The sequence below is a fragment of the Anarhichas minor genome, unplaced genomic scaffold, assembly GCF_050575085.1.
Source record: "Anarhichas minor isolate MPS153535 unplaced genomic scaffold, ASM5057508v1 ptg000023l, whole genome shotgun sequence".
Lineage (NCBI taxonomy): Eukaryota > Metazoa > Chordata > Actinopteri > Perciformes > Anarhichadidae > Anarhichas > Anarhichas minor.
This window is the reverse complement of record NW_027466469.1, coordinates 3,636,095-3,659,448: the sequence shown is the minus strand read 5'-3', so window position 1 is coordinate 3,659,448 and position 23,354 is coordinate 3,636,095. Positions and strand designations below refer to the sequence as shown.

The 23,354-nt window shown below is 43.8% G+C and overlaps 1 protein-coding gene across 1 annotated transcript in view; it reads right to left on the bottom strand.

The window, feature by feature from the left end:
* The window catches only part of phactr3b (phosphatase and actin regulator 3b), a 47,038-nt gene that overhangs the window by 5,985 nt on the left and 17,699 nt on the right, over positions 1 to 23,354 (bottom strand). Inside the window, exons 2-8 of the mRNA XM_076096987.1 lie at positions 22,447 to 22,605; positions 22,260 to 22,334; positions 21,980 to 22,120; positions 20,475 to 20,702; positions 20,182 to 20,389; positions 19,514 to 19,704; positions 18,609 to 18,762 (exon numbers count right to left, since the gene is read on the bottom strand). Coding sequence (XP_075953102.1) covers positions 18,609 to 18,762; positions 19,514 to 19,704; positions 20,182 to 20,389; positions 20,475 to 20,702; positions 21,980 to 22,120; positions 22,260 to 22,334; positions 22,447 to 22,605 — 1,156 coding nt within the window. The remainder of the gene's footprint in view (positions 1 to 18,608; positions 18,763 to 19,513; positions 19,705 to 20,181; positions 20,390 to 20,474; positions 20,703 to 21,979; positions 22,121 to 22,259; positions 22,335 to 22,446; positions 22,606 to 23,354) is intronic.

Here is a 23,354-nt window from a genome sequence, read left to right as displayed (position 1 = left end):
TTAAGGCGTTAGTGTTCCATCTGTATGCAGTTTACCAGCCTGCCTGGCAACTTGAAACAGTTTTTTTTTTTTTTTCTCAACTAAAGCGGTTTGCCTCGGTAGGTCAGAATTAATCACAAGCTGTCCATTTGCCCAAAGGAAGAGAAAAAGAAGGTAGCTTTACAGGGGAGCCCCCAGATGTGCCCATGTGTTGCTGAACGCAGTACGAGTGCACAGAAGAACCGCTCCCTGAATAAACAGAGGTTAGACAAAGATGAGCGTGTAATAAAATCCACTTTTCTAATCAACCGGGAAGAAGGGTCGGACCACAATGTAGTCACACTAACTGTTGGGAGTTGGTGAAACTTTGATTCACACCAGCAGCGGCAGACAATGAGCTTAAAGTGCTGACAGATAAAGGGACATCAACTGGACATTAACTGGGAACACGGTGTATTTTTCGGAGCACGACAACCCCTATCCCCGCCCCTCCCATCTTTCAAATGATTGAGGTGGACAGACTGAGTGTGTGTTCACAGCAGGGCAAACTAGCATCATCTTTAAATTGTCAAAAAAAAAAGATCCCAAAAGTACTTACTGTCCCGTGAAATTGCTCTTCCCAAGTCTATGTGACGGTCACCATCCACGCTTTAGAATGACTCTCCGTGGACTGGATGATTAAGGGTAATCTTTTAAGCCACAAAAACACTTATGACAAAACAATTAAGCATTTTCCAGGCTATTTTCAATGTTTTATTAGATTTTTGTAATATTTTGGTCCATTATATTCATCAACACTATTATATAACACAGATAATGTCAAGTGACTTTACACGCGACAAACTAAATGGAGGGAAAGCACCAGCACTGTCACTAGTTAATGCTAGTTCTGTGGGACAAAAGTAAACAAGTCTGTTGTCAGCTTTGTGTGTCTGTTGTGTGCCCAAAGATCATCTGTGATCATCACAGATCATCTTCTCCCAGTTCAACTTCCATTCATATCATAACAAAGGCACCAGCTGTATTCTTTTCCACCTGTTATTTCAATGTGCCACATACATATTCAATGAAAAGAATAAAATCTTTCCAGATGAATTCAGCTGTATCTTTTTCAGGTTGTAATTTGAGTGTGCGCTGGGCAGCTGTGTCTTTTAGGTAAATATAAGTGTCCCATCATTCATCCATCAGCAGATATTCAATGACGACGCCAAAAACGATGGAAAACCTTTTACAAGCCGCGACATTGTGTCCACGGCCCTGTAAATAATGACACCTAGAGTGTGCACATCTATAATAAGCCCCCTGTACTGTGATAGCTTCAGCTGTAACTGGGACCACTGAGGGCTTACAAAACAGGACCACAGACATGGCAACATTGGAGGCTGAGAGGGAGAACGTGCTAAATGGAGCAGAGCTGTAGTAGGATGTGTGGTCTGCAGCGGAAAACATTTCAGGTCAATAGTGATTGCCTCAGTTCAAAGAGCGAATCAAATCCGCTGCTGCAGCCACACTCTTGTGTGTTTTACATCAGACAATTTAGGTGCTGTGGATAAAACGCAAAAAAACCAACTAAATCGGAATACCTTAAAAGCTACAGTGAGTCAGCCTGTTTCTATTTTGCCGAACAATCCTAACGGGCCTTTAGTCACTGCCTCCCGCGGTGATTTTTGCGCTTCACAAGTACTCGCCCACTCTGCTTGGTCAGAGGTAAAAAGTTCCTCGTTTGTCGGAGAACTCCCCGGCACGTCAAAGCAATGAGCTGCCTCTAAGAGCAGGTGCTGATGGGAATGTCAGTCCATGAAAAGTGGAGGAGAATGGGATGAGTCAGGCGCCACGGGCCGGGCAGCGGGCCTGCCTACTGCCCACTGAGGTGTGGCCTAATCCTGCGCCTCTTTCCCCTCAGTGACAGAGCCTGAGGACAGGAGAGCCGTGCTCGGATGTGGAGTCGGGAGGGGGGGTAGTTGCCAGGAATAATTAAAGGAACTCTCTTTAGTCTCAGCCTACCAGAAGCTCGACGTTTATGTAACTTGGTTCAGGACTCGGTTGTGTTTAAGCGTTGACCTGGATGTCTCCCACTGTTACCGGGTCACATGAACATCAAAGACTGCGGCTTTTGCTGCTAAATTTCAAGTTATAAAAAAGCACAGTAAACCAACCACTCGAGAGCCTTCCAACTGCCCTTTAAAACTTCCTCCGTTCAAAGGCTGGCTGTGCTATTGATGATAGATGAATGGGGACACATTCAAAGACTCAGACATGAAACCAAGAATCAATTCTTCATCTAGCCGGTCGTTTGTCTCCGAGGCGTCGCCCCGTAGCGCAGGTTTTCACAGATCAAGCGGCCGATGGTGTCTGGCTCTTGAACGTCCCGCTGGGAGCACAGTGTGGAGGAGGCAACTTCAAATAGCATGACCCGGACGCAGGTTGCTGCACATAGGCCGTGAACTTTCACTGCGAAGGAACTTCAAGTGGCTCCGTAAGCTAAAGCGCCATGACGCGCAGGGGTTTGAATTGAAGTCTGCCAATAGTGAAACAAGACTAAGAGGCTACAGCCGCGCCGGCAGCTCTGTGAGGCTGCACTTAGGCACCGAGACTTTTGTGCCAACGTCGGCATCGCGACCAGTTTCACAATGACGATGCTAATGTGCCGATTTTAAAGACCCAGTGAAATGAAAAATGTATTGTCCCAGTTTTAATCCTTTGTCCCTAAATATATGTCACATATACGGTTTCAATTGTTTGAGGACTCATCCTGCACTCACAAGTCGCAAGTTGACGTCAATGTCAGATCGATATTTCTGGGGTTCCTGAGACGCCAGCAGATATGCGGACCAAAACTTCCTTTTCCGTACTCTGCTCATTGTTTACAGTCCGATTTACGACTTGAGATCTGGGACTGAAGTTGTTTCAAAAGTAGCCAGTTTACAAGCTCATTTCAGACCATTAATAAGCTAAATCATGCTCAGACGATAGCAAGTGGGCTCCAAGATTGCATTTCGGCCAAGGCGTTCTTGCTGTCTACGCGAACTGTTTACCCGCATTCAACCAAAGACTGCTCAAACGTAATTGGTCAATACTACAATACAATGCATATTAATGCAGAATCTGTTCATAGAGAGAAAGTTAATGTCAACCTTAACCGAAGTTGTTTTGTTGCCTAAACCGAGCTTCGTTATTTGACGCACTGGTGTGAGAATGTGTTGCACACATCCCAAAGTGCAGCTGAGGTTGATGGGAATACAATTGGTAAAAGAGACACGTGGTCTTGGTGGACAAAAATAAATTTTGACCCGCTAACGGCGCTAGAGGATCACCCAACGAGATGAAAATGTATCCTAAGGTGAATATGAATGTCCAAATTTCCTGGCAACCCATCCAATAGTTGTGGAGACATTTCATGCAAAACCCTAAAATTTGAACGTCATGATGGCTCTATAGTTGAAAAGTGACCAAAGTCATCAGGATTCATCATCTGGGGACCACGAATGTCTGCGCCAAATTCCTTCGGCAGACCAACGGGCCAACACTGCCACCCCTGTCCAAAGTACACTAACTGTCCTGAACCGACTGAACAAACATTGATTTCCTTAAACAATGGAAATCCATTAGCCAACATGGCAGATGTAACCTACTTAAAAAGCAATCACTGATTCTGTTTGCATAATAAACCCTCTTTCAGTCAGCTGGGAGGCCAGCATCAGTGCTGGACTGAGAGAACAAATGTACACCCTACTGTATCCGTTTATTTAAAGCCTGAGAAACGTAGCAAACCAATCCAGCCACACATGATACGGGTCACGTCTCCTGAGGAGTGACGATGGAACCCTAACTTGGCATGGGGTTAGAAAGGAGGGTGAAAACAACCACTTTTCATAGAGTGGGTGCTGAGGCTTTGAGACTTTTGACATTTCAATTAGAGGGTTCTTGCAGCTAGATCCCTCGAAAAAACCCCATTGTATAACGTTAATTACTACATGTGGGACAGGGATGGTCTATAGCGGTGACAACATGTAATTTGAGGATTTCACTTCACTGCCATACTCGGTATGTGCAGGCTGTGTCATCCGGTGCTTACGTCTCCCCAACTGCTTTATAATATCTGCCAACTCCAGTCCTGTAATTGGATTGATGCCCGCCCGTGATGCTGCTCGCTATAAAAGGCACAAATAGAAAACCGGAGACACTTCCTGGGAGAAACGGTCCTCATGTGAAACCACAGAGACAAAAACTACACGCTACCGTCCCCGGTTTAACCCTCAGCTGACTACAGACGTGTTGTCACACCCAGTGGGTGGAAGCGGGGGAGTCGCAGGGCTTGCTACAAGTATTCAGCGATATTGAACACTGGTCTTTGTTTCAAAAAGGAGAAAGAAAAAGAACAGTACAAAAAGAAGATTTGTAACCAAGAACAGCACCCCACTGTGTAAAATACTCTTTGCACACAAACACAGGCACACAAATGATAAAACATCTACGTGCTAAAATATATAGCTTGTGACTCACTCATAAACAGACTGGGAGCTGTTTGGACCTGTTCCATAACTCTCAACCACAATCACTACTATATCAGACTAAAGTACACATAGAAAGCTAAGAAATAGTAGCAGCAGTTTAGACTAGCAGGCGCTGTCGTCATATACAGGTGCTGGTCATATAATTAGAATATCATCAAAAAGTTGATTTATTTTACTAATTCCATTCAAAAAGTGAAACTTGTCTATTATATTCATTCATTACACACAGACTGATATATTTCAAATGTTTATTTCTTTTAATTTTGATGATTATAACTGACAACTAAGGAAAATCCCAAATTCAGTATCTCAGAAAATTTGAATATTACTTAAGAAAACTTGCCAACTGAAAAGTATGAACATGAAAAGTATGAGCATGTACAGCACTCAATACTTAGTTGGGGCTCCTTTTGCCTGAATTACTGCATGGAGTCGATCAGTCTGTGGCACTGCTCAGGTGTTATGAGAGCCCAGGTTGCTCTGATAGTGGCCTTCAGCTCTTCGGCATTTCGCATCATCCTCTTCACAATACCCCATAGATCTCTATGGGGTTATGGTCAGGCGAGTTTGCTGGCCAATTAAGAACAGGGATACCATGGTCCTTAAACCAGGTACTGGTTGCTTTGGCACTGTGTGCAGGTGCCAAGTCCTGTTGGAAAATGAAATCTGCATCTCCATAAAGTTGGTCAGCAGCAGGAAGCATGAAGTGCTCTAAAACTTCCTGGTATACGGCTGCGTTGACCTTGGACCTCAGAAAACACAGTGGACCAACACCAGCAGATGACATGGCACCCCAAACCATCACTGACTGTGGAAACTTTACACTGGACCTCAAGCAATGTGGATAGTGTGTCTCTCCTCTCTTCCTCCAGACTCTGGGACCCTGATTTCCAAAGGAAATGCAAAATGTACTTTCATCAGAGAACATAACTTTGGACCACTCAGCAGCAGTCCAGTCCTTTTTGTCTTTAGCCCAGGTGAGACGCTTCTGACGCTGTCTCTTGTTCAAGAGTGGCTTGACACAAGGAATGCGACAGCTGAAACCCATGTCTTGCATACGTCTGTGCGTAGTGGTTCTTGAAGCACTGACTCCAGCTGCAGTCCACTCTTTCTGAATCTCCCCCACATTTTTGAATCGGTTTTGTTTCACAATCCTCTCCAGGGTGCGGTTATCCCTATTGCTTGTACACTTTTTTCTACCACATCTTTTCCTTCCCTTCGCCTCTCTATTAATGTGCTTGGACACAGAGCTCTGTGAACAGCCAGCCTCTTTTGCAATGACCTTTTGTGTCTTGCCCTCCTTGTGCAAGGTGTCAATGGTCGTCTTTTGGACAACTGTCAAGTCAGCAGTCTTCCCCATGATTGTGTAGCCTACAGAACTAGACTGAGAGACCATTTAAAGGCCTTTGCAGGTGTTTTGAGTTAATTAGCTGATTAGAGTGTGTCTTTTCACAATATTCTAATTTTCTGAGGTACTGAATTTGGGATTTTCCTTAGTTGTCAGTTATAATCATCAAAATTAAAAGAAATAAACATTTGAAATATATCAGTCTGTGTGTAATGAATGAATATAATAGACAAGTTTCACTTTTTGAATGGAATTAGTGAAATAAATCAACTTTTTGATGATATTCTAATTATATGACCAGCACCTGTATATATTTTTTTAATATTTTCCTTTGACATATTTAAATTGCAATTGATAAGCAACAAACGGGCTTTGCTAACTAAATTAAGCAAGCGAGTAGCTTAAAACATATACTATATTTAATTTAGTTATAATAAGATGTTCATTAGGGCTGCACAATGTATTATTTTGTAATCGTAAACATGGTGTTTACTAGAAAGGTTTCTTGTTTTACGACGTTCTAATGACGACACAATCAAATTCTTTCTTTTTTGTTGTTCGTAATGTATCGATATTGTTATTAAATATCATATCTTGTACAAATATCTTTTCAATAACACTACGTAGTCTTATCTTGAACTGAAAAAATTACTTGTTGTAAAAGGAACATCTTCTTGTTTTAACAAAAACTGTTTTAAATGATAAAAAGAAGGCAGCAGTTTGCTTCCGTAATCTAAAAGCTTCAGTCTCTCTCCAAGTAACCGTGGGGCAGAGGACACTCGATGACTCTCTGCACACTCTTCAAGAGAAACCATGCTGAGGACACCCTTACCTGTTCAAACACAAACACACACACACACACACACACACACACACACACACACACACACACAATAAAGCATTATATAAAATGGCAGCAGCTATACATTTTCTTTAGAAGTTACTTTTCTTGCCCATCGGTGGCACAGTTTGAACCGGTTGTCTGAAATTGCGCTTTAATTGGTTGTTTCTAATTTACGCTTTGATTTATTCAATGTTATGGTCCAAGCAGGCTGAGTCTTTGTTGTGTCAGACATGACTGCTCTTCACCGCTGCTAAAGCTGAGCTCTAGACATTTCTGGATTTTATCAAAGCGATCATTGACCTGGCGGAAAAGTGGAGGAAAACACACGCAGAGCATGCATTAATATTTCATCGCAGGTGAAAGGGATTATGAAACAGAAAATATTCTCTGCAGTTCAACAAGGAAGAGCAGCCGGCCGCCATCTGACAGCCTTGGTTGCCTGGAAACGACCACTGTGTCGAGTCCCGCTCATAGAAACATCATTTTAAAGGAAAGTGATTTCAGATGGGATTAAAGATCAACGACACGTAGGGAGACCATTCCTTCATGAAATGACTTACGTTTCTTTCTGGCCTTTGTGGAGCACCCACCAATTGGCCGAAAACATGTCAAAAATATAATTTCCCAAAGCATCTGATTATTCAGAGTTAAGAGTGACTCCAATAAGCCAGACTTAAAGACCTGCTGTATTCAACGTTTGTGTTATGATATTTAAAATCCCCTCAGCAGGGCAATAAAAGCCTCTCGTCTACCAGACCGGTCTCTTGAGGGAACTCCAGCCAGCTCACAGCGGGTCCGTTAGCGTGACTGGCCAGCTAGCGGCCCCCGCAGGCAGGTTTGTGGAGCTTTTCAACTCAAATCTTGAATTCGGCCATTAATTTTGATAAAAACTGCCAATATTTGAAATCTACAAAGTCGATTTTTTCGCCTCAAGAATTCTCAGGAATGCATTTAGTGATGAAACAGCACATGGAAATTGTATAAAACTTGGTCCTTTTTGACCACTGTTTTTCGTGACCGCAGACTGAGCTGCTGCAGCGCTTTGCATTGTGGGATACGGTAGGCGAGGTAGACTGGTCCGATGCATACGTTGCACATCAGTGTGACATCCGGGTGTTTTTGGCACACTGTATATTTTTGTTTGCGTACTACATGCTACATTTTGGCCAAATCTGTATGTACTGCTAGCATAGCATGCGGTTTCGAATTCAGCTCTAGAAGCTAATGTTGCTTTCTTGCAGTCAGCTGATGTGTGCTTGAGGTATTCATAGCGGCCCTGGACGGCAGCTGCGGTTCGTCGCTCTGTCCCGCTTCACACACCGAGTTGTGCTGTCAGCTCAAATTGGTCCATGTGCCAAAAATATCCAATTATTATCCATAGCTCATAGGACTGGGGCAAACACGGAGTATTTTCCTGACATCACCCCACCATCGCTTCACCTCCTTGACCAATGCTCCTGTCACTATCTGCTGACTGGAGTTTTAGTTGTACAGAGTTACACCTTAATGAACAAAGAGGTTTAACTTAGCCAACAGCATTTTTATTTTGCAAAGAGCTGCAGTAGAAAATAAGACAAAACATAATCGTAGCAATGGTGTGAGTCTAACTGATGAACATGATCTTGTTTTATCAGTCAGCTACTTTAAATAGCTTACGTTGATAGCTTCCGGACTGAACTTTGAGAAATTGCCATTTAAAACCAAAAAAACTGCCCATCATGAGTATAACATATAATATAGTTCATTGTTAAACGGTGGAGTATTCTTTTACAGTGTTGGATTTTTTTGCAATTCAGACATAGAGGTCGGTAACGGCAATTATCCGACATGACAGATCATTTACGGAAACCACAACAGTTGCACAACATTTGGCACCTGGTGTGTGAAAGGTAGCAGTAAGCAGAGAGAAGAAGGCAGTAAGTTTAAAGAGTGTTCTCAGTTTGTTCACAGGCTGCATCAGGGATGGCTTTACCTACTTTGCTCTTCACCAATTTAATCATACGTTAGATAGCCCATTGTGCTGCCTTAAGGCCTGGTCACAACAGCATTTAAACTGACAAATGAGTAAACAGAACAGTAAGCAGAAAATAGAGAGAAAGACTAAACACTTGCTGCACACGAACAGATCCCACACTGTTGTTTGCTAGCTGACGATAGTGACAAGGAGGCACATTCACGCTATACAAAGTCAATGGAGAGCGATGAATTGTTTCCCCCCTGCTGTGTAGGTGGGATGTAACTATGCTCTGTCTCCATGAGTCTTTATAAGAATGCTAGTCTCATTATTATTAGCGTGGTTGTAAAAAGTGGTTATTGACTAATCTGTCATGAGAACAATCTGCCCAGCCATGCTATTAAAGTTAGGGTAATGGATTTTAGAAAACATTTTTGTTAGATTTGTTGAAATTCTCTTTACCTCCCAAAAGACGTCAATAACTCAAATGCTCTGACTCATTGCGCGTCTTCTGGAGCTAGCGCTACTAGCTATATTCTTTGGTAAAGAGTTGGCAACACTGGGCGGGGTTTCTTGGTTGGATCTTTAATCTTATTTTTTTATCTAGCGTACTCTTGCTGGTTTCTCCAATGTTACCAACCCAAGCTTTAAAGAATACATACAAAATATCTGCTTATCCTCCTTTTATTTACTGGCCATCACATGATAGATAAAAAGGAATAAAAAAATGCCCGTCTAAAAATAGCAGCCACACGTTCAGGGCATTGATGCTTCAGGGATTTTTACTAAGTCATCAGAAGCATGATCACTACCCTCTCACAACTTCCCAGAGGAACTGGCGGTCTGCAGTAAAATCTCAGCAGCGTTATAAAGAAGGTCTTCACATTGTCATTGTTATTAACAACGTCCTCAGCTGAGGGGTACGAGCTGAAGGTGCCTGCATAAAAGCATGCAACAGCGATTGAGATGTAGATCATTGCAGTGTCCGGCTCTCCAAAAGAGCACCGCAGGGGAGAGGGGAGGGTCCAATCAGAGGGGAGCTGAGGGAGAGAAAATGTAATCTCTCCATCGGCGGGGGCCGGGGCACAGGGAAGGCAATCTGGGCTGTGATGTACATAGCCCATTGATTATGGCTGCTGCTGCAGCATTTGGCCAATGCGAGCTATATTTAGAAACAGAGGGTTCCCTCCTGCCATCCCGGGGCCGGCCCGCTGCTCTGCATTCTGCTGCTGCAGAGTGCCGCGCTAAAGTAACGCAAATCAATGCAACATGGCATGTACATCCGTGATCTGTGGACGTGTTGCATCACAGCACAAACAAAAAGAGCACAACACAATGATGGTCACATGTACTGACTGTAAAAACAAACAAACAACAAAAGTCCTTTGATGCACAATTTTGAAACATTTGAGTGTATTGAAGTACATGGAAGAAAAACTGAAAATAGAGTTTTCTAAATGTATAACTCTGATGTGATGATTAAAATGACTGTTTCACAAGGTCAAAGTCACCGTCTCTTTTTGTACCGTTGTGTCGAATATACTTTAGGAAGACAGTGTGTGTATCCCAGATCATCCAGAGAACGTCACTGCAGTGCAGCAGTGCGGACACGTACATTAAGTGAGGCTCTGTAGAAGAGCTTCTGCAAATCATAACAATGTTACTTTAATAGCAATGCAAACCTAAGATTCCAAGACAAAGGTGAGCACTGAGGTTCATGAAAGGTCTGTGCGTGTAGCAAATGTTACATTGTCATGCCTGTTTTTTTCTCTCTTTAAAAAAAAAGAAGGATGAAATCTACATCTATGCTGTGGTTCAAGGTGAGACCAAACTTTTCTTTGGATGTCAGATTTTGAGCCACGAAAGAAAGGCAAAAATCCGGCCTGCAACAGACATGTTCAGGCGACAGTCATGTCGCCTGATACGATTGCTGCGGCCCAGCACAGGAGTCAAGGTGAAAGTGACTGATTGTTCTCTGTCCGTGATGGAGCTCGTTCTGTTCCTGATGTTGTACAAACGGCTGCGCTTGCCCAAGGCCCCTCGCAGCACTCAAAGCACTCAAACACTATCCTTTCAGAAAAGGACACAGCGTGCCAGCCACCTCCACAGACGCCGCTCTGTTCCATTCAGCACGACTCACTCAACGCGAAACATTCGGTATGATTCATTCGGCGTGCAAACAGTCGCTGGTGCTGGATGGATGTTTAGAGAGCGGGCAGGGGAGGTAGAGAGTGTCCCCTCAGCTTTGTCGAGGGGACACACGAGGGGGGCTCGTCATGTCCTCTGGCGGGACAGGAGGCCGCCGGCAGACGAGCATGCGGTGCCGTCACCCCAAAAACAATGGCATGCCTCAGCTGTCCACAGCTCTGAGTCAGTTCACCTCGGCGACTCTTGTCGGCCAGCCGGTGCTGCTGCTGCTGTCAGTCACGGACCGAGCCAGGAGCCGGGCTGCAAACGGTAGCGTCTGGCACAGAACCTGCCCCCCCCCACGTTGTGACAAAAAAACTCTGCCTTTTTCCCTTGCGGCATGGGACACTTGTGGCACAGAATCATGCACTTATTCGACGATCTGAAAAAATTCCTTTGTTTGCCACCCACAAGAAAAAAAGCACAACCTAGAAAACCCTTTCTGTTGTTGTAAATAGCCGTTTCACTGCAGCTTTTCGTTAGTGTTTTGTTGGCTCCATCTTGGGCGATAGTTGCTGCTGTGTATTTTACAGAGACCCCCGGAAAGGACCAAACTATGTCCCCACCCCCCCCCTGTGAGGTTTCTGTGGGTGGCTCGCTTTCCGGTTCACCCATGTTGGCGATCACTGCTAACACTGACGATCCAATTCTTCCTGTTTTGCTATTATAAAACACACTTTCTGTGCGTCATGGATTGCTTCCGGACGAAGAAGCAACCAGACGCCTGAAATTAAATGATTGGGTTACTGGTTGGTTTACGCAGTATTAAAACTTCCGGTAGCCCTTTCTAGACCCTTACAGGCAGCACAGAATTATGTGTAGTTACTGTTGTGATGGCATTCGATGAAGCGAAAGAAAGTAAGGCCAGTAAAACATTTTCACACGTCACAGTACTAAAAACACAGAATCAATGCCGGCTGAATTCAATATATCCGCTGCAGGGTGCTGGCTCACTGTCACAGCTTTTGAGGCCCTTTTTGACATTTGTCAATATTGCGTAAACACAGGTGTAATTAACATTAATTAATTACCATTAATCATGGCCCTGGTTCATTCAGGTGGGCCAGGGCCCTGGTATTGTGGCCCACTGCTGCCTCACTGGATTGACTTTGACCAACTGAATAGAATGGGCCCATAATGAATTGTATTAATCACACCTGTGTTATCGCTGCTATGACCTGTCACAATGGCTGCTGTGAAAAAAGGGCCGATTGGGACACATCCATCGTTAATGTTATTGGCAACACCTGTGCTTTTACTGTGACAACTCAAAACAACTGCTGTTAAAAAAAGGACAAAGAAGATGAGAGGAAGAGATTCCAAGGCTACTGATATTCTATTCTTATTTATTTATTTACAATTCTCATTGAAAGTTGTTCAGTTTTGTTTCTTAGTTTGTGATTGGTGTTGTATTGTGTCTGTTTCTTTAGTATGTGTAAGGTTTTGATACAACTGATCTTTCATCTCTGTAACGTGCGCAGCCCCAGACATTTAGCTTTTACCTCAATCTGGTACAACATGTGTTGTGCATTCACCCTGCTACAACAATAAAACAAAAATATATTTAAAAAAACAACCGTCCGTGGATCAGCACTTTTCAATGTTTCATTGTTTTTTTAAACAACAGGCTCAGTAACTTCCCTAAAAAGATTGGCACTGTAGTTATTCGCATAGTTATTGGGGACTATTTTCGCAGCGGATTAATACCCATGTTGTGCAGTAGGAGATATTAAAGGCAGCAGGTGTGTGATTAAATGAAAAAAGAACTACAGTGTGTGTGTGTTCATGGTAATTGTGAGGTCGCCCAGTGGAACAGTGTGGCTCATTGATGTGTTTTAAAGAATGAGATGTATCAGGCATCGCCCGTCAGTGGGACACATCGAGTGTTGGCTTCGGTCTTTTCATGAGACTTGAACTGATCCCAGGCCCCCTTTTCTCAACAAATCTCTTTTCATGGGATTATATGAATATACATTGTGCGTCTATCTCAATAATACATTTGTAGTTGGCGTCTCTTTAGTGAAGTGCTCCGGTCAGAGGAGTGATCACTGCAGTCATGTGACACATCGAGCCAACTGTACGAGCAGCAGGGAGCTTGGCTCAGAGCAACAGGCGCTCTGCTCTGACCTCTGTACTGTCCTGTGCATACGGGCCCGGACCCTGCGTTCCACTGTCACACTCCCCCACCCCATAGGACACATCATTGATCACTTCCCGTTTTCATTATATAAGGGTAATCAGTTTACATAAGCAGTATGTAGTGTTTGGGATGTAGCTCTGTCCCCTCTCACGCCCCCCTGCAGACTACGGCGCCTCCAGCATCCCCTCTGGTATGTACAGACGTTCGGTAATGAACTCCATGCTGCAAAACGACTATCCAGATTGACAAGCAGCTGTGAAAGGCCTCGGGTGAGGGCGTATAGGAAAACGGCACACACGGAGAAGCGCGATGCCAGGCCCGAAACATAACGCTCACAGGGAGGTTTATTTAGCCCAGTCTGAATGTCACCCAGCCTTACTCATCTCTCACGGTGTCGTTGCAAAGTGGGGAGCGAGCGGCTTAGCTGGAAATTAATTAGGCCCCGCATCAAACACTCGCTTCCCGCTCTCTGTGTGGTCGGACAGGAATGGGAAACCAGCTCTCTTTCCCTCTCAGTTCAAAGTGTTCATCCCTCTAATTAGCCGCTGTGACCCGTGATGGCACTGGGTATGTAACGAAGCCACACCCAGGACACACGGGGGTACCGACCTCCCTGAGTTCATTGACTCTGCTGGTGACCTTCATACTGCACAGATTATGTAATCATTCTGATTCTCATCCTCTACTTCTGAACCATTCTACAGAAGGGAAAGGCAACAAATACATATGTAGAGATGAATGAAGATGTTATACGTTTGTTTTACTAGGATTATATACATGTTTAATCTATGACAGTTTTACTTACATTGGATTGTTTTTAATCACGATATATATATCGCCTTCTTAACAGTATCGCAAAATATCACAATATATCGAATACACAGCCCTAGAATATTCCGTTTTATAGTGTTTAAGTATAATAAATGAATAAATAGATAAATCACATTTGCATTTCAATGACGCACTACTCATTGTAAATTTGCCAATTTTTCATTTCCATATTTTGTCATTAAATGATGACTTTATACTGAAGCAACTTCTTTTATGGCATAACTGAGGAATCATTAAACAATTTATAAATCAAATCTTTACAACTTTAGAGCCTCATATCTTGAAGATACTACAGTACTGTGCTTAAGTACAGTTTTGAGTTACTTGTACTTCACATGAATATTTCCATTTTCGGCTATGTCATACTTTATATTCCCACTCCATTACATTCCAGAGGTACGTACTCTACCTTTTACTCAAACAGCTCCACAGACAATCTGAATTCAGCTTGAGAGTAAAATAAATACGTGTGAGCATGAACGAGCCAGTGAAACCATCTGTGATGTCATGCCACGTTCTGGAGCTGCTCCATGGCTGATGAAAGACAAACTGACTTCAGCTTGTTTCATAATGACATGACTTTGATTTCTCAGTGACCACTCTGACACCTCTGTGGTATCCACTACAAAGTCTCTTTTCTCTATTGTAAACAGCAGCATAAAGTAGTTCCTTTATGCCCCGGAGTGATGACATTCGTACAGTAGTGATCCTGGTCGGGTCCTGAGCAGAGAAAACAGACCTGGGATCAGTTCAAATGGATGAAAACGTGGACCCATGAGGAAGTGAACATCAAGTGATCTACAAAGTGGACATGTCGATATTTTCAGGAATGTCTCATACATTTTAAGTATAAATAAGTGTGATGTTTTGCTTTCACAAGATGCACTGCACATTTTTTAAAATATGATTCTTCACCTGTGTATTATTAAGAATATAATTCACGCGGCGAGCATTTCTATACTAACTATCTGTCCACCACGCAGCTGTAAATGAACAGTCAATAAATATACTCGTGCTGAAAATAAAGCAATTTTGGACCCGTGCCAGAAGGTGAGAAAAACAAAAGACACAAGGGAGGTTATTAACTGCCATTTTCTCCATCTCTTATCTGAGCATTTGGTGGATTCCTCTTAAACTCAAGGGAAGACAACAACTCGATGACAGCGCCTGAAAAGTTAGCTAGCTAGCCTCTACTGAAAAACCACTAAATGTACCAAAGACAAGTTACGTTAGCTAACTCCTGAGAGAAACCGTTGGCTTCAGCAGCAAAAAGCAAAACGCTGCACACGAGTTGCGATCATTTTCCGTGTCTTCCTCACTTTGACACCACTTTTCACATCACACATATTGAATTGAATTGTATCAAATAGTGTCCAACAACAAGCATAACGACAGAACATCCCACAACAAAGTAAGTGGCTGTCAATGTGGAGTTAGCGACATCTACGAACTATTGTGTCAACTGTTGGAGCGAAATAGTAGCCATGACGTGTACAACATACAAAAAGCAGGACATACATACCAAGAAACGTCAAAACATGCTGTAATGCATCGTGAATTTGACGCAACGTGTTAATCTCAGAAATGAAATCAGCTCCACCAACATGTTATTGCAGCAGTCTAATTAGAATATATAAATGCATATGTTTCACTGCTAAGTCATTATCACAAATACACAACTATATATATCATAATGGGCTCATCATTCCGGATTTGTGGATAACCGTTTCAGATGCAGTTATAATGTGTTTATAACGTTCTACCAGCCTACCGGCTATTTTGAGCTGAGAGTCAACCTCAGATTAAAGCCCTCGGCGGCATTCGGCACACAGTGAAGTGTTAACATTTCACTAACAGGCTACTATCACAGCTGCCTGTTTTTAACAAAGCTATGAAAAACCACAAAATGTGTTTATCGTCTACAGAGGAGAGAGTGCAGACAGCTACAAAAGCACACTCCCCGAGTCCAAACAGTCAATTCACTGACAAGATGTCAGCTTCCGTATGGATTTTACAATTATTTTACTTGTTCTTAAGGCACTTCATGGTCTCACATGGGTAAAGTGTATGAACTGGTACGGCCCCTCCGGCCCTCTGGCTCGAGTCTGTTAAATGGACTAAAACATCTGGGGAATCAGCTTTTAGCTACTATGATCCGAGCAGCTGGAACAATCTGCCTTCGGATCTGAGAGCTGCTGGAAGTGTTGAAGTCTTTGAACGTTAACGTAAAAACATGCCTCTTTAAGAATGGTTTAAGTTGAACATGTTTGTTAGATTTTATTTTATTTCTCCGTCATTTTGTTCTATTTAAGTTGTATAATTTAATTACATTGTATTAATCTAGTTTTTATTTTATGCTGTTTTACTACAATTACTGTTATTAGAGCTATTATCTCTATTTCGTTACATTGTTATTGTCTCCTGTGCATTGTCTTTTCTGTTTTCATGGCCCACACTTATACCGTCTTATTTTTGGGCTTGTCAGTCACCTGTGAAGCCCTTTGACCTGCATTAACCTGTATGAATAAATCAAGTTTGATTGATTGATCGAAAAGAGTTATATGGAGAACAGTACCTGATACCTGGTGCTTTCTTTAATACCACTTTGGTATAGAAAATAGTACTGGTAGAAAAAAGTACTGGTACCAAAAGTGAGTGAAGCATTGCATTAGCCCGCCAGCACACCCTGCTACTGTATTATTCCCTAAAAACAAACCTGTTTTGAGTGTTAATCCTATTAAAGTCACCATAATACCAGCCTATGGCCTTTTACGTAACACGACAAATACGATTATGTTCTCTGTAGCATTCCTCCTCTGCCTTTCAGAAAATCCTGTTCCACACTCCAAAAATCAGACCACTTTACACCAGAAAAGCGATAATGATAACTTTTTCTGCTATTCACCACTTATTACTCTTGGCTGCAGTTAACGGGTGATCGCATTTTAGATAACATGCATCGAAATGTTAGTCGGAGAGAAACCAAGGTCATTGAGGAGTTAAAGACGGCCCGATGAGTGTGAGAGACAGAGGCTGATATAATGGATACAATGCATTGATTTGTTCCGTTCTCTTATTCTCACATAACCTACCATCATTGTGACGGCTTCCTGCAATGTACTGTGATTAGGTGTGCCAATATTTGTCCTGCATCAATATAATGTAATACATTTCAACAGCACCACAGAATACAGCCTAAATCAACACTTCTGCATTGATTCTGAGGTGCCTCGTGGAGTTTTCTTGTAAACGGAAAAGAAAAAGAAATTGTGTTTGTGTTCACTGGTTCTCACTAAGACGCATTGTGTGTATCCTTGACGTATTGAATGCATTTCCCTCCTAATAAAACATTTGCAAAAGCGAATTTCTCAAAAAAGTTTGAAACATTCATTCTTCATTTTTTTTCTGTTAGAGCGTCGCAGCATATCTGAGCGTGACATCATTATGTATTGCGTCACAGACGCGTGTCCTCGTGCGTGTGCACGAGACAAACAAAACGGGGACCCCCCCGTAGAGGAACTGCTTCAGCTGTTGCTGGGCTGTTGACATGGATTGCACTGGACTCGGTGTAGTGAACAGCTCAGCAGCAGCAGACGGCTTCCTAGATTTTTATTACTGAACTATGACCAGGAGGGTCTGAAAAGTGAAGCCAATGCTTAAGTGCCTTAAACCTGCATTCTCTCTAATGGCCATCAGGGGGCGACTCTTTCGTTTGCAAAGATAAGTCTGATTGTATAGAAGTCTATGAGAAAATGACTCTACTTCTCTCTTGATTTATTACCTCAGTAAACATTGTAAACATGAGTTTATGGTCTCAATCTCTAGTTTCAAGTCTTCTTCAATACAACATGATGTTCATTTCGTGAATTATGGTCCATTTAGAGTCAAACAGACCATAAAGCAGAGTATGCTTTGCTTTATTCTCTTGGAGCAGTCTGTGTTTTCGTTTTAGAACTTTAACCCATTCACAATATGTTTTCAGTTCATGAAAGGGAATTGTAACATTTTGTTGTACTTAGGCCTACCATGTCACCTCTGGTATATGAAAACCAAGATGGCGACAAAAAACAAAATGCAGAGGCTTGAGGCATCAAAACAGCAGTCCACAAGCCAATGGGTGACGTCAGGGGGACTATTTAAAGTCTATGACAGAGACCCAGAATTCTATTCCATTTCCGTTAACAATTCTGCAAGGACCCCGCGGCTGTCAAAACTGGCCAAAAACGACGGTCCAGTATTTGTCCTATAAAAACACATCGGTTCGAACTGTTCAAACATCTATTTCTGCTCTGACCGCGAGCCGCGTAGCGCTGAGCAGCGAGCCGCTTTGAGCTGGACTTTATTTCTGTACTTAGCGCTTTCCAAGGCGGTTGTGATTGGTTTAAAGAAATACAAATAAGCCAGAGCTTTTATTTCTTTCTCCCCGATACCAGAATGATAATGTGTGGAGCCCTACCTTTCTCTAGTGCTGACACAGCGCTGTGGAAACAGGTCTGGCTGCATGAGACTAGGTAAGGACCAACCAAATTCATCCCAGACAGTGAGACATTTTTTTGGGACCATTGTGTGCCGTGTATAGAGACCAAAACCCAAAATAGTGCTCTAGAAACCTGTGCTTTAACCACAAACTCCACACAAAAGTACTAGGCTGTCAAAAAGAAAAATAGTTAAACCTCATATCTGTCTTTAAAATAGTCAGTAAACTTAGTTCAGCTCCCTCCACAGCATTTCTGCACATTAAAAACATATTTCAAGTTAATATTGGGGGGGGGGGCTGATGGCTGATCTGGGGTCCGCACAGAGCGACTCACTTGGCCAGCTTGGTCTCTATCTGCTGCCGGATTTCCTGCCGCTCCTGGTCGCTGCGCACGGGGAAGATGTTGCGGTCCTCCAGCTCCTGCTTACTGGGCCGGTTCCGAAGCTTCACGGCCAGCAGCTCCTTCTTCATCCTGCTCGGGAGGGTCCCTGTCGCGGGGGAGGAGCACGAGATTAAGGTCAGTGGCGCCGCAGTGGCTCTCCAGCTAAACCCCGCTGAACTGATGCCAATCGCCACACGGTGGGCTTTTGGGCTTATTCTCATAAGACCTAACACCTTATTAATGAAATACCTGGATGCATACTTGTTTCAAGAAGGGTATGCACAGAGTGTTATATTTGTAGCTTACTTATATAATGCCTTCAATGTTATATACGTACCAGAAAAATGTTCACCCCCTTGGATATTTTCCTGTTTTTGTACAACTACGATCATGGTAGCCTTGTACCATAACTGATAAATACAGAGTATACATTCTTTATCTGAGCTTAAATCCTGTCAATTCAAAAGACGTTTATTCATTTGGTGATGTATATTTTCCTGCTGCCATCTCCTCCACCACACATTTGCATCGCGTCACGCTCATGCTGGTGGCGTGCCTCGTCTGTCACATATTTTCTTTTGCCTCCAGGGTCACAGCCTTGTTAAACCGCAGGCGGCTGTGCACCACCGACCCGGATGAATGGCCAAGAATTAGGCCACCGGAGCAGATGTTGACCGGTAAGCCCGCCGTTCGTCATCGCCGTTAAATCTCCCTGTCATGCCCTCACTGTAAACAAACATCGGCGGAGGTTATGCCGCCTCATTATCCGACGACAAGTTCGCCCAGATTTTGTTGGCTTTGGCGCATTGAAAGCGGCAGATTGATGGCAAATGACTGTCTCCTGTCAGCAGACCCACCGGAGATGACGGAGTCATTCCAGCTGTCCTGGTCGTTCAAGTATTCGTCCAGACGCCAGTTCTCTTTGTTCTCGTCCGACTCCTTCCTGCTCTCCGACTCCCCGGCGGGCTCCCTCTCCGTGCTGGACGTGCGGGACAGCCGGCCGTCCAGCCGGCGTTTCAGAGAGGAGCGCGCCTCCTTCGTCTGGAAACTGAGCTCACACATCACAAGACAAGCCTGTCAATTACAACTTTAACATGAGAATTGTCAGTTGTGATTGGCTAGAAGGTGTCGATTACAGGGCTGTAACAGTTCATGTAATCATACTGAACCAGAACAATTATTCCACGTATTTAGTGTTTCCAATTTCATAGAATAATACATGTTTTTTTTCAGTTTTATAGCCTATTGTGACCTCTTGGGAAAGTGTTTGATCGGTGTAATACAGCCGTGTTTCAAATGTTCCGTATTTTCATAACGTTATACTACCGTTGCCAGTGTCTTTGACACTTGCACTACTGTCACTGCACTGCGGATTATTGTTTTCTGCGAACAGGGCCTTTGAATATTCTGACAGGGATTATACCATATCATTTATTAATGATTTGTTTTTCAACACCTACAGGAATAGAAACTATACGAACAAATTTAACTTAATATTTCAAGTTCATGTGTGAGGAAGTCTGACCTGTCCTGTCTGTGTTTGGTGGCCAGGGCGCGGTGCAGTTCCTCGATGATGCAGCTAGGGGGCAGCTGTGAGTGCAGCGCCCCGAGGTGGGGGGACCCGGTGGGCGTGAGGAACCTGCCTCTCAACAGGGAGCCGTGGGAGTCTTTGGGAAGAGTGAAGTTCCTGGGTAAGGTGGCTGGGGACTTCTTCACTGGAACTGAAGGAGCACCTGGGAAGGAAAACGCCATCAACGTGAGAAGACTGCTGCAAAACCAGCGGGCCTTTTGCATCGGGGGTCCTCGTGGTTCACTCACAATCCAGGCTGCCCAGTCTGGTGAGCAGTTTGACGGGCGCTTTGGGTGGAGGAGAGGTGGCAGCTCGTCCGGGCGGGGCCGCCGTCGCCTCCCGCTTCCCTTCGACGGCCTCCGCCTTCCCCGCCGGGCGCTCGTCGCTGCGGTCGCTCAGCGAGGTGCTCTCGTCTTCTCCGTCTTCACTCTGGCTGGGATCTCCCGCCGTCTTTGAATCCTCGGTCACATCTTGCACTGAAACGAGACATCAGCAATGGTGTGATGCAAAGGTTTGGCTTGTTCAGGAGGTCTCTGTCTCCACCTAGTGGACAGTGGACAGGACACACAGTGTTTCAGACTGAAGCTGCCACCAACATGGCTGCACTAGTTTAGGTTTCATCCTTTTGATCCAATAATCAATATTTTTATCAGCTTAAATCACTAGCAGGAGCCAACATATAGAAGAGTATCCTCTCTTAATTTACAACAGTCAAAACTTGTAATGTTTAATGCTGTGCACCACCAATATCTGTCTTTTTTTGTATCAACCAATTTTGTTGCTTTACTTGAGATTCAATTTTACTTATTTTATTCATTTTCCTTTTTGTTGTTTTTAAAACAGTTCCATTGATTGTGTTTCTGTGGGTACATACAATAGCTAATCTACATACAAAAAATGTAATAAATAAAGTTGTACAAATTACAAAACTAGATGTGATCACTGAGAGGAAATTGAAACAAAAAGATAAAGGACTTTGTATAAATTGACCTTTTTTCCCCTCTCATTGAGCTTTGGTGGTACACTACACTATAGTTCAAATATTTTTACACAAGCACATAACATAAACAAACACATTTTGATATGGATACCTTAGATTTCTTTTAATTTCAATTTGTGACGAGGATACAAACTGAACAGGTCATTTCACGGTGCTGGGCAGTTAGTGTACAGTGGGTTTCATTAGAAACTGACCTGGGAACAGGGTTGATGAGATGTGTGAGCTGTGAGAATAAAACAAAACAATAACGCTGTGCACCGTAAAAACCAAAACAATGAGCTTAAAGACGTCAAAGGGCCGAGGGGAACGGCAGAGTCACGTGACAATTCTGTTGAGATTCAACCTTTCTTATTACAGAGTCACTTATCCGTTGTTATAGTGTAGATACATATCGATTAGCTTTAAGTTCAACAGTTCTCTTCTTCTGCTTCTTTGTACTGCAGGGATGTGTAATCGCCCAATGCAGCTTTAACCTTTAAGGCCTTTAATCACCGGGGGTGTGACAAATAAATGACAAGAACATTCAAAATAGTCTAATGAGAATTTTATGTCTAGGGCTTTTATTGTGAAAGGTAAGAATGGAAAGAGTATTTCCGGTCTGGATTGCCTTTGTCAAAGTTGAAAGGAGTAATAAAGTTTTCAGTCCTGGTTTTGGAATATGGAACCTATGTGTTGCTTTTTTAATATTCTGAATGTAACAACTCGTTCCACTTAACGTGATTGGTTGATTCCTTTACTCGCACTGTACTCTACCTGTCGAGGCCTCTAAATCGCTGCCCAGGTCTTCGCTGGTGCTGGCCAGAGGCGCCACGGGCTCCTCGTCTCTGTCTTCGGCGTCAGACTGAGTCGGGGTGTCCGGATCCTCACCGTTGCCCCCGCAAGCGAGATCCGACTCTGCGTACAGTGCACAGCGGAAGAGGACAGGAATGAGTCCGCACAGTTGGGCATCAGGTGGCCGAACAAATGAAGTGTGATCAGCCCGGAGTCACATGCGTGTGTGTGTGTGTGTATGTGTGTGTGTCTCATTCTGCACCTGTCTCCGTCTCCCCGGGGTTCCTCCTGACGAGGTCATCTCTCTTCTGTCGCGCAGCTGCCTTCTTCTCCACGGCTAAACAAAGCAAACATTTAATGAGACTGATGCACCGATTGCACGGACATCCGGAAAAAAACCAAAACACACATGTGACACGAGAAGGAGCATCACGGTACGTCTCACTCACCGGCAGGGGGCTTCAGCTTCTCGTTTTTCTTTTTCCTCCATTTCCAGGGCTTGAAGATGCGTCCCAGGCTGGCCAGCTTGCTGTTGCGGCGGACGGGAGGCGTTCGGACCCCCGAGACCAGGCAACCCGAGTGTAGCGCCCTCTGCTGGTCCATCACGTCTACGACACAAAGCACACGGTCTTAAAATAAGGGTCAGGTAACAAAATCCGCCCTGAAACGCAGGCGGCGGGGACGGCAACGCTTCGTGGTGAGGACTGACGGAATTCCTTTAAACCACCTTCCAACACGACGGGCTGAACACTGCTGACGAGCCCATCGTCATGTGAGAGCAGCAGATGCGGGTCACTGGCTGTAAATGCCTTATTGATTCCGGCCTAGTTTCTGAGGAGCAGCGAGCGCCATAGGGGGGGGGGAGACAGAGAATTGCATTGTTTGTGAGTGACTCACATGGTTTCAGGGCAGCCAGACCTTCCTGGCCCCCGAACATACACGGACAATAGGACGCTTTTAAGAAGACACGCAGGGAATGAATACATGTTGTCTAAGGTCAGTGCAGACAGCATGCAGGCCCCCGCTGGTTCTTACACAACTCTGGGCTCCGTCCTTATCTTGGCGGAGTACACAGGAAGCTACTGACATCATGCAGTGGTGACAGAACAACACAGAGCGTCCTGCTGCGTCTCAATGCTCCGTTTGTTTACTTGTGCTGTGTTTTTTCGTCCTGTAGTTTTTTCTTTTGTGTGGGTACTGGCAAGAATATATTCCAGAGTGTGTGTTGTGTTTTAAGGGCCAATAAATCCCATGCACATGGTTGTAGCACTTTTACATAATGCTTAATATTTAAAGTGTTTTGTTGAATCATTAACACAAACAAACAACAGTGTTATTGTCAGATGATGCCACCTTG